General features: G+C 42.9%; 1 protein-coding gene across 3 annotated transcripts in view; it reads left to right on the top strand.

The window, feature by feature from the left end:
* The window catches only part of AP-1sigma (AP-1 complex subunit sigma-2), a 524179-nt gene extending 506923 nt beyond the window's left edge, over positions 1 to 17256 (top strand). The window contains exon 6 of one of the 3 annotated variants that reach the window (XM_077657685.1): positions 11977 to 17256. In XM_077657685.1, coding sequence (XP_077513811.1) covers positions 11977 to 12021 — 45 coding nt within the window. In that variant the 3' untranslated portion in view covers positions 12022 to 17256. Of the gene's footprint in view, positions 1 to 413; positions 4702 to 5165; positions 10716 to 11976 lie in introns of those variants that run through there. The other 2 variants (XM_077657687.1, XM_077657686.1) reach the window with 2 other exon arrangements.
* The last annotated feature ends 975 nt before the right edge of the window (positions 17257 to 18231 follow it).

Genomic DNA, 18231 nt, shown 5'->3' with positions numbered 1-18231 from the left:
AGAGCAATCGCAGCATTGATATGTAACTGACTTAATGTTTACGTAACTGACTTAATGTAACTGACTTTATGTAACTGACTTAATGTTTATTTTTGACAGCATAAAAGGAGCATTGCGTTTAAGTTTAGAATTCTTGCAGATTTTTGCACATGTGTGCGAGGTAGTTTAGAGGAACCTGACCTAGTCGGTGACATGTTAGCTGATCCATTTCATGCAGGTAGCACTGTACTTTCAAAGGAGAGATTGTTTTCAGGTGTGCTTTGCCAAAGGGTGCTGTTTGTGAGCACATGTGTGAGTATATAAGAGTAGTGTGTGGAATGTTGTCACTGTTTTGCGCTGTTCAGCGTTGATTTTGGTTTGTTGTGCTCAGAGTGGGGTGCTAATTGTGTTTCTCTCCTGTCCTCCTCCCAAAGGATGAAGCCGTTGAGAACGCCCTCAAAGAGTTTGGACTCATATGAATCTGATCTGTGTTTAAATGGTGGCAGCAGCGTCGCTGGTTCTTTCCTGCCTCAAAGCTGCTCCTTTCCTATTCTTCTTTTTTTTCTGCATCACTGGACACTTTTTCAGAGCATTTTTTTTTATATATACAAGCTGTAACATCCCTGCGGCATGGTTTCGTGGCACACTTTTACACAAGTTGGAAGGGGAACTTTATCGAACAAATTCTTTGCGCTTCTCATTGCCCATTGTTGTGTGCCTGGCTATAAAATGCAAGAAAGAGATCTGTTTTTGAGTTTTTTTTGCCCTTTTTTATGTGCTTTTCTGAGTTTTATGTGAGAGTGAGCAGGAGGCTGCAGAATCTGTTTAATATCTCAGCTGAGCTGGTTGGTGTGATTATGCCACGAGAGTAGATACGGGTGTGCCTGTCTCTCTTCCCGGAGTGGTTCTTTTTTGCCTGCAAATTGCTTGGGGCATTCTGTCTGCATGCTGTTTACCCCAGAGATGTCACTCCTCCTCCTATCCGGTGTATGTGTAAACGTGTTGCGCTGCATGACATATGGGAGGCGACCTTTTTTTGTTTTGCTCCGCCTCTCTTCTGATTTTATTGTTTTTGCAATTTTGTCGACCACGGTAGTGTGTGTACCTGGAGTCTTAGTTCAATCGGATTTACCGTTTTTGTCTGGCTGCTTTAATTTTCCTCTGCCACTCACTCTCTCCATCTCTTGACGTAATACATGTTTGTGCTAGCCCAGCTTTGTGACGCTGGTTTTGGGAAAACAGGTTACGTAGACAGTTTTTTTCTGGACTTCTTTTTTTTTAAATTTATGGAAGTGCTGCATCCGCCTGTCCTGCATTACTGCTGAACTAGCCTGGGAGCATTTGCTCTTGTGACATTGCTCTGTCATCTGTGTGACTTAGGAGGACAGCTATTGTTGCCCTTGTCTGAAAAGGTATTACACTGGGCTGCTGTGGTGCTGATATAGGAGTACATGGGCATGGAAGGAACGTTCAGGCAAGCATGGATTAGATGCGCTCATGTATTAAATGTTCAGCCGGCCCTTGTAGTTTATGTGCTGTCAAGCTTACACGAATGAACCTTACTGTTACAGAGTATTCATTCTCTGTGTCCTAAAGTTTGCAATGTGTGGCCTTAAATTAACTCGTAGGCTTTTTTAAAGCGTAAACTTTATTGTTATATGAGCTATCAAAATAAAATCAGCGTGGAATAGCATAAAAAAAATTGCGCTGGGAGATTAGAAAATTCACTAGGAGGGGTGGGGCACAGTTGGCACAGGAAATGGCTGATTAGCAATCAGTGGTCAAGGTGTTTCCTCTGGTAAGCGTTACCGGTAATGAAGGTATGGCGCGAATTCATCAGCTGTCAACACACCAATGTTAGGCATGTTAGCCGCACTTTTGTGTGGCTGCCCACTTTTAACTTGGCTAAAAGACAGCAGAAACAGTTCACAAACTAGGATCTTGTGGCTAGTCTCTGTCCTGAGACAACTGCATTTCGAAATCTATCATTTGTTGTACATGTACGATGAGGGAAAGCAAATTTTGTTCCCGTGATAGAGCCATGCTTACAAGAACCGTTGATTGGTAGTGTTAACTGTAAAATTTGAATCACGCTTTTTGAGTGGTGTTGTAGCAATGCACATTTCACATTGATCAAGCTGTGCAAGCTTCCATGGATGGCAGTACTATGTGCTACTTAAGAGCAAAGCAACACCTGTTTCTGCTGATGCAGAAGGCCAACATTAGAATGGTCACATGGCTATAAAGTGTTGAGCTATGTACGATAGCTGCAGTCTTCGGCATATTAAGGTTTCTTAGGTTACTCAGAGATGCTGCGTACACGTTAGCTGCCTAGATGCAGGTGCACAATCATTGCCCACCTTTGAAGATTAGCCGTGATGTTTCTGTTTCAACAGTGCTGCTACTATTCTTGGGCCTATTCTGACATTTTTTGATTTAGTCTCATTTCAGGCAGATTATTAATTGCTTGCACTACAGCTATAGCTGGTACCTTTGGGTATGCATATGTGTACCAAAACCATAATTCGTTTCTTGGAAGGTTGACGTGGGTCTTCAGAACTGTGTTTCTGAGAAGCAATATAGGATAAGCAATACATTTCAGTGCTTGCTCTTAGAGTGGTATTGACATGCTGTTTCCAAATAGGTACCAACCTTTGCTGGTACTAGTTGAAGTTGGTGGTTGTTTACAGACCATGAAAAAAAAAAGGCACATACAGGACAAGTATCCTGCCAAAGCAGGAACCATGAAAGGACATGTTTTATCCTTAAAAACCTGCTGAAAACTTAGCCATGTTCGTTATCTTTGCTTTTCAGTGGAAAAAAAGAAGTGTTTTTGAAGGTCGTTTGCAAAAGCGATGATGATGAGAGTATTCAGCCATATATACACTTGTAGCAGTGGCACCTTTCATGTCAATTCAGTTGATGTGGTGAGGCCTCACATTGCCTGACCAAGTCTGGTGTTGCAAGGAGAAGGTAATTTTAATAAGCAAAAGTTGCACTCTTTGCTACATCACAGTTAAAATAAGGCACAGTCTGCTTCATTGGTGACAGCGATTGTAGGTGCGTACTTCATTCAGTGGGTTATTTAGCAGCGCCTGCTAGTGCACATAGTAACTTAGCAACTTAGCCTTGCAGTGTCTAATGTCACCGGTGGGCTTTGCTGCTAGAAGTGTTGCATTCCTGCATGGCTGTTATAGTATGAAGCATCAAGCTTCTGTTTGATGTGCTGCCAATGCAGTATTGGCTCATGCGACTCTGACTCCATATGCTGAACAGGCTTAGTTTTATTGCTGAACATGTTTCCAGTTTCATAGATTTGTTTCACAAAAACTCCATAATGCTCCCTTTAACTGTTTTTTTTTTATGCCTAAACCTTCTTCAGAAATGGTCATAGCTCAAGCTTGAACTTGTGCCCATATACTAATTAAGCATTTCGTGTTGTCTTGGAACATGTTGCAGATAAACTCGCAGCTTTTTCAGTGTGCAGAGGCTGTGCTGTATTTATAGGCAGCATCTGCCACGGTGCTTTCTCCACAGCAGTTTATATGGCAGGCAATGCTTATTAGTGATGAGGAATATTTACAGATTGACAATACCACGTGATAGTTTACTGTAGTTCCTGACAAGGTCGAGCATTGTTGATGCAAGAAATAGGAAAACAGCCCGGTGACATCTGTGCGGAAAATTATTTTTTTTTACCTTTCCAGAATGTTCACATGAGAATTGAAATTAAGAAAGGAAGACCAGTGAACATTTCTGTATATATACATAGCTGACATTGCAGTGAGACTATCTTTTCCTGTGATGGAGTTTCATAGGCTTGCATTAGACCTGCTGCAAACAGTGGCTGTGCTTTACTGTAATATCAGTTTTCCAGAAAGGTAACTATAGTCACAAAGCACTTGTAGACAATGTGTATGTTGTCTACACTTGTACTCTGTACCTGTACTTTAAAGGGTCATTGTTTTAATGTGGGGATTGAGGAGTTTCGTCCATGATGACAATCGTTTTGGATCACGATTTTTATGCTTTCTCACGATAACTTTGGCGTGTTAATGCTAGTTGCTGGAGCAGTTGAGCTTTTTCTTTTCTGGTCACTGCATCTTCCATTTACATTTGCTAGGAGCAGGTTTTTTGAAAGCCTTGTAATGTTGCTGTGATAGAACCAATCTGTACTCCCTCATCCTGAGGTCTGAGCTCGATTTGAGAGAAAATTTTTTTTTAGAAAATTTATTTGTGCAATATGTCCGGCAACCTTATGATTGTTGAATTCTCCTGTTGTTTGGCTATAAAGAATCCCAGCTGTGATGGCATTGTCAGCTGTTTGACATTCAAGTTTTATGAAGGTGATGCCAAGAGGAGGACTAGTTTACTGAAACCTACGATTCTAACGACTAGTACTAGCTGGGGTTTTGGCCTACAGTTATAAGGAAGCGCATGAGAGCAGCTAAATGGATTTTATCGTTATTGGAATGCTTTGAAGTTGCAAAATTTTGTTTTGCCAACACATTATTCTATATCTGCGGTGCTGTAATGCTTCTTATTACCGCACATCTAAGAGCATTGTTTACACTTGCCGTCAGAAGTTTATACAAGGCAATATTGGAGAAAAAATATTTGTTTTGCTGTCATCTTTTCATGTATCGTGGAATAGATATGAGTCTTATTGTCACTGCACATATTGCACAGTGCACCATTAAATCTCGAGCAGTATGCTTTGGATGCGGACAGAGTCGCCTTCCATAACCTTTTTACAGTGGGTGTATGTGCCATTATGCGTGAATGTTTTCCTGGCTGTCCTGCCACGTAACGGTGCCGTGTATGTGTTGCTTGCCTTACGGCTTCGCAGTTTGCGTAGATTAGGTAACCCTTGTAAGCAAATCTGCTATTATATGAGAAATTATTTCTTTTCTCCTGACAGCCATATAGATAACATATTTCGCTAATCAGCTAAGCACAGCAGTCAGTCCTAGGTTTCGTGGAGTGTACTGGGAGGCAATATGGGAAGAAAAAAAATGGGAAAAGAGAGTGCATTTTATTGCATGCCACACTTTTTCTGACACATTTTCTGGGTGTGGTGGGAGCTAACACGCCTTTTTTTTCTTTGTGTTTGCAGCTTTTTTTAACAGCTGGTCATTTCCTTTATTTTTCTTTTCTTCTTTGCCCCCTTCCCCACCCATCTTAAGGATGAAATGCTTGAGACTGGAGTGCAAGACTAACATCATGTGTGCTCACACGTCCCCTCCTGCATTTTCAGTCAGAGCTTGCTTTTGTGCTGAGTAACACTGCCTCCTCCCCCGCCACCCCTGACTTATTTTCTGCACTGTATGCCGATTTACATTTTTTGCTGAGTGAGGAGTGGTAGCTGAATGCCATTTTAGTGAAATTGATTGAAGCTCCCGAAGCGTGAACACATGTGGTACAATATGCCATTTAAGGCTTGTGTATTCATTAGCTCTCATGAAGGTTCTCATTTGCTGGTTGGATGAGGAGGAACCCATTCGAATAAAATGGCATTTGGCTAGTACCCCCAACCAGCTGGCTCCTTCTTATTCAGTTTTCATAGTTTCAGTCATACATCTGTCAAGCAGGGAGTCGCTAAGTGCAGTTGTAGTCGTATAACCAGGAACATAATTTTTGAAGAAAAGCATTGGAAAAATGTTCTTGCATTGTATTATTTTGGCCAGAGGTTTGAAGCATTGTCTTTTACTTTCCGTTTCCGGTTTGGGACCAGTGGGTTAGAGGTGAACCACCTTTAATTAAAATGTCATTTGCATGTCATTCAGCGATGGGGCAGCTGCAGCTGAGGAAGTGCACAGGTGGCATGCTAAGGTCATAGCAGTAGTAATAGTGGTGTTGGTATTATTATTATTATTATTATTATTATTAAACTTTATTCATACACAACAAACATAGCTTTGGTAAGTGTGTGAGGTGAAACAAAAAGGCAAATGCCCCTTATTGCCTGCATGTGAGGTGTTGTAGGGTTACCTTGAGTAGTGCAATTCAGAATAGACAAAGGGGCTATCTGTATTCTGGTTCTAGGTGTAGAAGCTATGATGAAGAAGGCGGACAAAGGCTGAAACATGTATGTAAAGCAGCCGGTACATATCCTGTACAATATTTACGTGTCCATTTGTTCATGGTCATTTTCATGCCGTCTAAACATATTGCTTGCCAAGGTGCTTGCATTCTTCGAGGAAGAAAATGTCCGCTGTAATATTTTCAAGCCTTTGTTTAAATTTAGCTTGTGTAAGCATTGAGTGCCAGGTAATGCGAACTTGGATTAGTGTAGGAGCTACAAACAGCTTGAGTATTACAACAAAAGTCATCACTGAGAAACCCAGCAGCACAGTGAAAATGTAAGGGGATCACAGACAAGCTTGTTGCTTGTTGTAAGCTTGTTGTTACTGTTACCGTTGTTGCTTTCTTGCTCTGTGGGAGGAGTTTTTTTTTTAATATTTTGCATGGTGCTTCTCAACCACTGTGCAGTTCCTCAGCTGTGGTGTGTTCGGCAGGTCCAGCTCAAGCTGTGTATGAGTGTGTACGCATTGTTTGTAGAGCGGAATGGACCATTTTGTCATTACTCACAGTATGTCGTTGCATTCAGACTGCGCTGTCACTCTCTGGCACTAGTTTCTTGAGTTGGGACATGCAAGAACAAAGAGCGCATTTTCTTTTTTCTGTCTTTTGCACTCTGCCGATTGTGCTTTGCATTGAATACTGCAAATGCTACTGAGAAAATCTTGTGCATTCTTGACAACTCTGGTGTTTATTGCAGAGAGATTGTGCATATTTGCTCCTCTTAATAGTAGTAGCAGTAAGTGCTTTTTTTTTTTTTCAGCAGTGTTGTATGCATTGTTTGCTTATCCCTTCAATCCAAGTTGCCTTTTTTCTTCATCATAGGAAAGTTTTTTTTTTTTTTGGCAAACGCTGCGCTCTTTTTTCTTGCATCTAAATTTTTCAGCATATTCATTGTGCAGAAGTATGTTGCTTGTTTGCCTGTACATTATGTGCCTGTGTTAAGCATGTAGTGATAACTATGACCAACAGGTAGCATGAGTAGAAAACTTGCCCATTCATGTTGCATGTTTTTATTCATGGTTGCCATTTGTGACTCATTTGCTGGACACCTTGCATAGCCTTAATTTCACATGGTTAATATATGTCACACATGCATTACTCATGCCTCCTCTTCTGCGCACAGCCAGTTTAAATGACATAAAGACAGGCTACTTCAAATTTAATACTGCACCGTACTATTCGTTGCAGTGCCGGAGGCTGTTGTGTGTGTTTTAAGCACTTGAGGTACCTCAGAATAAAGCAGAATCTGCTGTGTTATTGTTTTGCGTTCTTGTGTTTAAGTTGCCCACATTCCCTTTATGACAGAGTTGTCATTACCTGGTAGACAGTGTGTAGTTTCTTGTGTTAGTTTTTGAGCATTTTTGCAGGCTAGGGTATGAGTGGCCCTGCTCCAACTCATTTGTTTTACCATGACAGTCTTTTTGTGGTGTAGGCATATTTAAATCGTTCTGTCTTGTGGTAATCCAGAGAAAGGGTTAGCTGGCAGTTGCAGAGATTTTGCTGCAACTTAGGCCTGTTAAACCTTTTAGGTTGATCTGCTGTTTACAATTTGATATGGCTCTGTCTGTTCAGGGCCATTCCTAATCGTGACACGGAAGTCGTTCTGCCTAGTGGCACTAAACCCGATCTATTTTTGCATGCAGTTAGCATTGGATGTAGCAGGCAGTGGTCTTGAATGCACACGGAACTGTGTACAATGTGCATTCAGTACGGTTTATTTGATGTAGCTTTCTGGAATGCTGTCCGAGCCTAAAAAATCAAGCTGTTGTTTAATGCTTGCGACAATCATTGCAACAGTAATACAGCCGTGGTAAACATAAGAAATTCTTTGCTGGTGCTATGCGATTGTAGGGCCTTGTAGCTGAATGCAATCTCTGTTACTCAGTAATGCTCCAAAACAACCCAAGCCTTGTAATGAGCCACTTTGCACTGAGTAAATACAGCACTGTGCATGTTTATAAGCAGGCGTGCTTCAATCATTTTTGGTGCTAATTTTGGTCTCTGTGCTAATGGATGTTCAGGTTGCTTGGAACGTGACATCATGGTGTATTGTTAAAGATTGTTGGATTGTGTAGTATAACAAGCCACAAGTCTTGATCCTGCTTTTCAGTATTTTGATGTTTGATTTCCTTTCACTGCTTTGCGACAAGTCAGTGATCGTTAGTTCAGAAGTCTGCTTGTGTGTTTTCACAGATAGTCTGTGTTGACTTTGCCCTGCACTTCGAGAAATCTCTCCTATACTGCTGGCACTATCTGGTTTTCGGAGTGCACTTTTGTCTGGTGCACAGATTTTTTTTTTTTTTTTTTCAAAATCGACAGCTTAAGGTACATGCATATCTGGTTTTAGATTTTTACTCAGCAGTTTTCCGTGAGATGCAAGGACGTTCTAATTTTGAACCCTGTGATTATTGGTTCCAGGTAACGTTTACTGCTAGGCTGAAGCGGCTTAAAGGGGGATGTGGGGCAGAAAATGTGATTTTGATATAAAAAATTTCTTAATTTTTATTATACAAGCTTCATAAACTAACAGAAAATCTTTAAGGTTTGCTCATAATCTGTGCAGTTGAAATGTCGACAATTGTTTTCCCGTGACCGATTGTGCGCGAGCTGTCGCCGGCCGTACCCAAAAACGTCTCCAATATACAGTGCAGAGGCAAACAGGCATATTGCAGTTTTTTTCCCCTTTCAATCCTGTTCAGACAATCTCTCTCTTAAAGACTTGATCAGAAACACGTTAAAAACTCAGGCAAAAATGACATATCCCGGATTTGTGAGCCGTAATTGGTAGGAAAACAAAGCTAGGTCGGTGATTAGTGGTATTGCATCACGCGTCCTTTTAAAATAAATTTCTAGCCATTAGTCTTCACAAGACTTTGTTTCATTGCTGTTGATACTTACTGTTCAACTTATTTCTGTGAGTTTCCGAGCTGAAACAAAGTTGCCCCGCAGTTCAAAACCTGGAAAATAAGCGACAGAAACTGCAAGGACTGGCCACTGAGCAGCATTGCATCGAAGAAGGTCCTACGGGTGCAGTAAGGACTTGTAATTAAGATTGATAGCCGGTGAAACAATATTACTATTGCTGAAATCTTCAAAGCTTTTTTTCTGAGTTTGCAATTTTGGGCTAGGTATATTACGAATGATGCTTAACTGTTAGGTTATTGTGGCAAAAAAAAAAAGCCCAATTTCTAAATAAAAAGCAAAAGTTGCTATTAGGTTGTGCTATATTGAGAAAAATTGGTCATAAAACAATTGCCCTTGTCCTGTATGCGGGGCTTTTGCGGTGTCTTTTATATAAAAAAAAAATGAACTTGCAAGTATTTGTGTATGTGGGGTTTTTGCAGTGTCTTTTATGTAAAAAAAAAAACTTGCAAGTATTTTTAAAATGATAGCTTTCCTGAACTGACACACTTACTAGCTTATTCTGATGCAAGCAGTTTTTCTCACACCAAATTGCAGTATTGAAATCTTCATTTTCTAATGGCACGAGGATACAGTATCTCTGAAAATTTTATAAAAAATGGCACAGCAGTTCAATATCTGACCCTTCTGCCCCACATCCCCCTCAAGTGGCCTTTTTTTTAAATTTAGTTTTGACAAAACCAGCTGTGCTCATTTTGCCTTTCAGCACTATGTGTGGGATATGCCACAGTTGTGTAAATTGCATTTTTCAAGTTAAAGCGCATCACAGTCTAAGTCAAAGCTAATATATGTTTGGAACATTATTGGTGTTTCAGAAGGGACATGGAAGGCTGAGAAGTAGGCCATTGTTTTTGGCAACAGCTTTCGTATAACTGCAGTGATGTCGCAATTTCACTGCGACTTAAGCTATCACACTAATGAGCAGTTTTCAGAGATTGTGATAACTGCTGCTATCCCAGCAGCTATGGAGGTCATGGAATGAGCGACAGAGTTGAATATGTTACACTGATGCCATCCACACCAGTGATGATTTACATTGTAATAGCACCGCATGCATATCTGCTGCTTCAGCCAATTGGCGTCTGTGGTCGGGGATCGCATTTTTTTCCAGGGGTCAGTTAGGATACAGGCCTTAGTTTGTGTGAAGGCCACTCGTTGAAATGTCTCCATAAATGGCGCAGTCTTAAAATGGTAACCCTACTGTAGCTGCAGCTTCTTGCTTAAAATTGCTTCGATATGTCTTAGAAGTACTGCTCAAATGCATCTTTGTTGGGGCTCCTGGAGGTGTTCTGTATTGTCCATTTTCATTATCTGTATCCTTAAAAAGTAGAAAACTCCAATGTAGTGTGCAGTGGCACAAGTCTGTGTTTACACACCCAATTGATGTAGCGTTTTTTTTAGAACGTTTCAGCAAAGATCCCGGTAAAACACCTTTACGAATGCAGCGCTGTGCCGCACGAATAGAATCCTTGTGGGAAAGTTGTGAGCCTGTGGATTGGTTTTGTGCTTGTACTGGCATTGTATTGGCACCGAATTCCTTGTCTACTGTAACTTCCCAATGCGTAGTATACCAGATACAGTCATTCCCCCCTAGATGCTCCCTCCTGAGAAGTTTTGTGAAGGTGGATCAGTCTGTGGTATTGCAGTGCACTTTGTAGGTTGTGCGCCAAGTCGTAACATTTGTGTCGTTGTTTTGGATGCTGTTTAATAAACATTTGGACTAGTGCGAACTCGGTTGTTGGCTGCCACTTCCTTGTAGCAGTGCAAATCTTTGGTGCTGCTGATTTCTGCTTGTTATTCATCAGGGTAGCTGCATGTTTGCAAAATGTCAAATTGTCTTCGTTTGCTCTTCGTGACAAAGGCTTGCAATGCTGCAGTAACATCATCTTTTCTGAGAAACCAGCGGCTTGCATTCATTGAAGTCAAGGCCTTAACTAGAGCGTGTTGGGTTGTTTGTGATTTTAGCAGACAAGTCACATCCTCTGTTCTGAACTTGCCTTTCAAGTGACGTAGCATAAATGCCTTTGTAGAACTTGAAAGGCAGAGGTGTTTGCTTTGGCCGCTTCACTCATGCTGGCTCAAGTCTTCCAGCCGGTGTTCGAGTGTTAGCCAGAAATAATGGTTTGGATAGCTGCTGCCTAGTGCATGCCTTACAGCTGCCATGCCAACTGGGTTCGCATCTCTCCCAGCCTCACGAAGGTTGTGATATACCGAGGAGGTATTGCAGGCAGTTTCAAGTTATGGGGCCTGCCTATGGTGGGGACACTTGAAGCTGCACTAGCTGGCAATGAGCACTTCTTTCTTCGCTGAAACTTAAAAATGTGACGATTGGTGTGCTTGAAATGTGTCACCTGTGACGACACACATGTGGTACCCATCAGTGAAACGCGGGCCGACATTCATTTCATGGCGGCAACCCTGGCTTTGTGCCTTGTGGCATGGTTTAACCTTGACGTCTTATGGCCAGACTAAGTAAGCCTAAATTAACCACTGCTTGCCTAATCACATTCTTGTTTCCCGAAAGAGAGAAAGGCATACACAGCAGCCAAAGTTTTATCCCAGCTTTGCCACTGTTGATTACACTTCAGCAACATTCAACACTCTCATCATCAGCGCGAAGCCTTGTCTCTCATTGTCCACCGTTGTGCTGTATGCAGGGCTTGCTTTGCGTACGCTTGACTGCACTGGACTGATGGGCTTAGCCCATATACAGTGTTGTCCATTTGTTGCGTAGCAGTATTTCATCCAGTGTCTTTTGGTATTCTTTCTTTCCTTTTGTCCTCTGTTCCTTCCCTTGCAGTCAAGTAGAAGGCCTAGGGGTACAAAAGGGATACACAGTAGTACCTCTCTGTCCTCTGCTCCTACCCCTGTTGAAGCTCCCTGCCTCTGTGGTGTTGTCTTACATTTGTGCCCATGGCATGTTGGCTGTTTCTGGGCCATTAAACTTGACCCCCATTTTTTTTCTTTCTCTCTTTCTTCCTTCCCCTGTAGGAAGAAACTCCGCAAGGGTTTTTTGAGGATCACGGACTTGGTTAGGGCACGACCGTGGGGCTCCGGCCTACCGCCGATCGGCCGGGGCTTGCGGGCAACTTCTAACAAAGAACGCTCTAATCTGTCCACCCCCTAAAGAAACCGTTGTGCATTCCACTCCAAGCAGTATGTGTTCTCTTGCTGTCTTGTGCAGCACTCTTGTTTGTATTTTTTTTTACATGAGAGAGAGGAGGGTACAGGTGGTGCATTCACCTTCGGGGTGTATTTTTCCCCCTCCTCTCTTGCCTTTTTCGTCCTTTTTTTTTGTGGTTGATTGCTTTTTGTGATCTTGTTTTCTTAGGTCTGCAAGTTTGATTGGGACTGATTATTGTGTGTCTACTTTTGATGTCACAAGGTTGTTGATATAAACGCCATCTGAGTGGTGTTCTGTTGTTGTGCTGAAGAGCATCTTGACGTCATCATGGACGGTTGTGATTGGTTCAGCCAACCAATTGGTAATATTTGAGTGGTGCTTACAGTGAGCTTTTGACAGTGCTACAAGTTGCTGTTCTCTCCTGAAGTGTCCCGCCCTCTGAAACATTGGAAAAAAAGTTTCACTGAGCCAGCCGCAGTGTTCTGCACAAAGGGCTGCTTACCGAACGAGTGTTGGGTTAGATAACTGAGAAGTGGCGGTACTTCTTATTAATGTTGACATCGAGATGTTCTTAGTGCTTACGGTTGTTTATGTACCAAGATCGGAAGGCTATTCATGGTCTGCTCAAAACGAGTGGGGCATTGACTTGTCCAGCAAACATCGTATTGTTCACTGCTGCAGTTCGTGACCGTTCGCCACCGATGTCGTTGCATGTTCACTGTCAAGGCAGGGCTTTAACCAACATGCGTTGACTCTGAACAAGGCGCTGGTGGTGTGCAGCCACCGTGGCATAACGCTTGAGGCATGTAGAGTGTGCGTAGCTGCGCAGTTGTCCGCGCAGACGCGGATGAGTGCGCGACTTTGCACTGCGCGCAGACTTTGTGCGGTGGCCGCATGTTTTGAGCATGCCACTTGGCAGCTTTGGTGTGGATCTAAATGAAATCCTGCTGGTATTTATCTTGTGTATTTTCATGTAAGGTAGGCTAGTTATGTTTCTTCTACAGCTTTCAGTTTTAAATGGTGTATTCTGTGGAATTCGCAACGTTGTCGTGCTGCTGTGCTTGCCATGTTGAGCATCAGTGTAATTCAACAAACGTGCATGCATGTATGCAGATCCATGTTGAATGGTTTGCTTGCCTAGGTGTAACAGCTAGTGTGAGATTCCTTGGAAGGGCTTATGAGTTATGAGGGTCAGCTCGGTAGAGAGGCTTGCTCCTTATGACATTGGCACTTTTAGTCAAACAATTACAGCAATCAGACAGAAGTCCAAAGAGTGCAGTCCTGCACCGGTTGGTGCGTGCGGTTGGTGGTGCGATTGGTGCATGATGAGTGCAAGCAATGGGACAAAACAAAGTGAGACAGGAATGTTCTCTACATAGCAACCGTGTTACTGTCCCATCGTTTGTGGCATCCTTTGAAATCTTCAGACAGAAGTAGTCTACTGGCATCCTACGGTCGCTTTTCAGAAGTGCGTTGTCGGTGCTTATCTTTTTTTTTGGGCTTTTGCTGTGAATGTTTGTTTCCTCGTGCATTTGTGATTTATTTACAGGACTGTTAGGTTTTTGGAGTATGGCTGCGTAGCTTCATTGTAGAGCTGTGGTAGTCCACTAGCAAAATTGCCACATCTTGTTGGTAACTTTTTTTTTCATCCACAGAAGCTGTGCTAGCTTAGTCATTTTATGTGCATTTTGGAAGCAGTTTCGGTGTGAGGATTTCTCTTTTTTTAAATTGCTGTCATGACCAAAGAGAATGCCTCCTGCCCAAGGGTTCTTCGTTTTCAAATGGTCGTATAGTTGAATCTGAATGCAATCTGCTTATGAAGGTGGTGGTTGGAGAAACTTGTGGGGGATTGGCAGGCAACATTTTCTGTGGGCATGTGCTGATTGGCATAATGTGAAAGTGCTGAGAACTCTGGGTGTCTAAGCACAAGTGCACTTGACGCTTAAGCTTTACCTAACGAAAACAGTAAACCACGACAGGTTGAACCTCAGAGAAGGAAAGATGGCACACCGAATATGACGTTAGAAAGAGAGCAGTTTTCAATAAACCTACAGGGCGGGTTCCCACTTTCTTATCTGAGGAAAATGGTCTGCAGAACTCCTTCCCTGTTAGAGTGAACCACAGTGCGTTCGGATGCTCATGGTCAAGGGTGATCTCTATATTCCCGACATGTGTGGTCATATCATGCGCTAGTAATCATGTGGCAGACATCGAGCATGGTCACTGCGCAGGATCAAATTGCATCCCATGAGAACGTGCCCTTTTGGGTACCTATGTGGGGTGTTTATAGAGGAATAAGCGAGTTGGCTGGGCATGCGACACGGTCCTCGAAGCAGGCCTAATGGTGTTTTATGTTTTCTTTCCCCCCCCCCTTGTACCTGTGCACATGTCCCCCCCCCTTATTTTTTTTAGAGTTTATTTAGGCGCCTAGGCAGCATTTAGGGATGGCCAGTGGATCCTTTTATAGTTTTGTCTGGCCTTGCAGTTCCTTAAGCGCCATGTTATAAGCTTGTTAGTTTTGGAAACGTTAACTCCTACGCTCGTCGTGAATCAGTCCCAAAACATTTGGGCAGTGTTGGGTGTGAGACGGTATGGAAACTTTGCAGTGCAATTTGTGATATATTAGCTGTAGCTCTAGGTACTGGTGTACTGATTTTACATGATTGTGATCTCGCATTCCTAGGATAAAGGAATGGTTTTTTTTTTTCAGCACTAGTTTCATCATGCATTACTGGAAGAGCAAAAAATATGCTCCTTGCTGTGGTCTGAGCATGTTATCATTCTATGTTACAATGAGAGTTCTTTGAGCATAATGACCTTCCAAGGAGCTGTGCTGTGGAGCTTTTTTTACCATTTTTTTTCTCTGCAGACAGGAAAAGGGTCAGGTGGGTCTATGTTGCACTTGAAACATTTAAGATGACATGGAGTTTAATGACTTCGGAATTAATGTTTGACTTGCAGCTGAATTTCCATAATCTGTGTGCACATTTATCTCCGAGTGTGCACTACTTTTGCAGTGGTTATATAAATATTTTTTTTTGCGTTGCTTCACCTGCAGCTTTCAATGTGTTGAGGTTGTCATTGCGGGTGTGCCACTAAAGGTGTTAAGTCACGCCATTTCGTACAGCGTTTGGTTCTTTGCTTCACTATCAGTGTTAATCAGTTCTGGCAGAGTGCATTATTTAGTCTTTTTTGTTTGAGTCAAAGAGATCAGAAATTATTGAGCTGCTGCCATTGCTTGGGTACGTTGAGAAACTAGAACCTCTCTAATGTTCAATGCGTAATTACTGTTCTTCAGGGAGTAACAGAAGTAATGAGTCAATGTTGAAACAATTTCTTTTGTGCTTGTTGGAAAATGAAGAGCCCGAAATGATTGCTTTCTTAAGATCTTTTCCTAATTGTGGTGGCTTGCTTTCTTTTCACTAGTTAGAGATGTGTGGTGACCTTTTGTGTATTTTTACTTTGGTATATTATGATCAAACTAGAGTTAGGCTTCTGTGCAGTATATGTGTGAGCTGTCCTCAGTGCACATTTACTGTCTAGTTTGGTGGAATCAAGTTTTGCAGCTATTTTAGTCTACTTAACGCTTTTTCTGTAATTGTGTAAATTACTGGCAACAAGTGCTTTCCTTTCGTCTCAGCATAATTCTAGGCTACCTCTTTTGGGTGCTTAGGTGATTTAGTTCGAGTGTGTTCCGGAGGAAACGGAGAGGGCATTGTATCGCTCACAGCCAAGATCTAGGAAGTTGCAGCAGCAAAAAAAAATACAAAGGCAAAGACACCACGAACGAGGGGAGTTCGTCAAAGCTGACTTGAACCTGACGCTTGATCAGTGTGAAGTTTCTGAAACATGTAATATCGGAATACCCTCGGGACCGGTATCCTACTTTTTCACAAGATTGGATGCCTCTCTGGGAAGTGGCAAAAATTCATCTGCTACTGGTTGAAAACAAACACCCTTGGGAGATGTAGGTGCGATCTGGCTCCACGAGGTGCCAGCTGTGCCTGCGAAGTGGCAAGTGTGTGCCTGACAGCTACCGCCATGTATCGCATGAGACTGTCACTAACATGAACTGCGCATGTGCTGCAGGAGCTCGCGGTTTGTTTTCAGCCAGTGGAGCTGGAGGAGGAGAGGCATGCATGTGTAGAGCGGCCGTGTGGAAGAGGCGGCCCGGATACATGTGCGTCAGCTGAAACTCGTTTGGTGCCGCTTTTTCTTAGTAACAAGGAGAGACGAACACCAAACGGTCACTCTTGCCGGCTGTTTTCTTGCCGACGCATTTGCGAGGGACACTTAAGCTATACATTGGCTTCGAGGCCTCCTTAAAAAAAAAAAAAGCTTCAGCCGGTGCAAGTTACAAATTCTGTCTTCCTGAAGTCAGGAGGATGGTGACCTTGCAAGCATTGTTACATTGGTTTGTACTGCTGGTCGTATAGAAATATAACTGAGCTAGTGACTACAGACTCTTCATTGTTTGCAACACTGACAGGCCGCAAAGTGCTCCAGGGACCAAGGGAGCGCATTTTTTTTTATTACCGTAAGGTTGAGCAAAGTTCTTTGCTTGAGGCTCATCTTAGTGGGCATTATTCGGATGGAGTACTGATAACGCGCTGCGCTTGGAGCCTGCATAGAAGGTGTTGGTCCGTCGAAAGTAAACTGCGTTAGGTCTCATGCAGCGGGCCGTTGGCACGTGAAAAGTTATCAGCAGACTTTGACTACCTTCCATGTTTGACGTTCTCTGTGCCAAGAGTGATGGTTGTTTTTGAACGAACTGTCGCATGCCATTTTGTCCCCTGACTGGTGGGAGCGCGTATTTTCCTTTGTATACGAGACTTCCCCGTAGTGCCCCTTGTCATCTCCTTCGATAAAATTTCAGAGCGGTGCTCAGGGCCTTTGTTGACACCTGCAATTTTGTGATTTGCTTGTTGGAACGCCAGTACAGTGTTCGATTTTTTATGCCACATCATTTCCTGAAGGAAAAAAAAACAACCAACCATATTGTCCTGAGGGAAATTAAGCTTATTGTACCTCTTTTCTGAAGTGTCTTTCATGAGGTCATTATGTGACATCGAACAGGATCCAAATCTTATGCTTGTGCAACCAGATGGCTGTGCTGTAAATGATTTAGAATAAAGAGAGTACCTGTGGATGTGTTCTCTTTGTGCTGAGAGCTGTTGACAGTGTTGTTCCTATGTTCAAGGGACACGTGTGTACGTGACCAACATGTTCTGGAACTTGGTGGCAGTAGTTGGTGTGTCGAGCACTGCGGTCGCGCTCATGTTCTGAACTGTGTTTGCAAGTTCACTAGGGAACACATCATTGCTTGGATTGGGTTCACAAGGGAGCACATCATTGCTTGGATTGGGTGACACGGTCGTACATGCTTTCCGCTCTTACTGCTGGGAATTGCTATGGTGCTAGGTGTGGGTTTTAGTTTGCTTTTTGCCTTAATCTTACCTGCCTTAGCAACCCCCCCCTTTTTTCTGTGAAATTAATTATTTGTTGCAGTCTTTCATCGTGTTTCATTCCTTACTGTCTTGTTCACACTTCCTGTCGCAGCAGTTGTGTGCATGCATTTTGTATTTCATAGGTTTTGTGTGACACCATTGATTTGTGCAGGACGCTGCCGTCAGCGGTGCACCGTGATGGCTATGATGCGTGGTGCGTGGAGCTGGCACCATTTTTCATGTCAGTTTTGTGACGTTAGTGTCAAATATTGAAAGTGGCTTTAGCGCTGGGACAGTGAGCAAGCACTGAACCCTACCGTTACTGCTCTACACTCCTCTAGAGACAAGGGCTGGCTGTGGTGGCTTGTTTGATTTTGCTCTTCACAGAGAAGCCAGCTGCCGTGTCGACTGAACATGGCGATTTAGGGAAGTAGTGGCTTTTTCACATGGCGAATTATAGTTCGGCTTGTTTCGACACCATCATTCCTACTGCAGTGGCGAACCTTGAGAGAGTGCAGAAGCTGCGTTCACTTTTAATTCACTTGTCTCGAACGGAAGGCACGCTAGCCGTGCTCTTGTTTAGGGTGAATGACGTTGTGTCATAGCTGTTTATGAACAGAAGAGTGCTTCGTGAGAATTGGTGCACTTTGTCGCTGTGTGGTAGCTCACAGTGTG

The sequence above is a fragment of the Amblyomma americanum genome, chromosome 3, assembly GCF_052857255.1.
Source record: "Amblyomma americanum isolate KBUSLIRL-KWMA chromosome 3, ASM5285725v1, whole genome shotgun sequence".
Lineage (NCBI taxonomy): Eukaryota > Metazoa > Arthropoda > Arachnida > Ixodida > Ixodidae > Amblyomma > Amblyomma americanum.
This window is presented reverse-complemented; position numbering and strand designations above follow the sequence as displayed.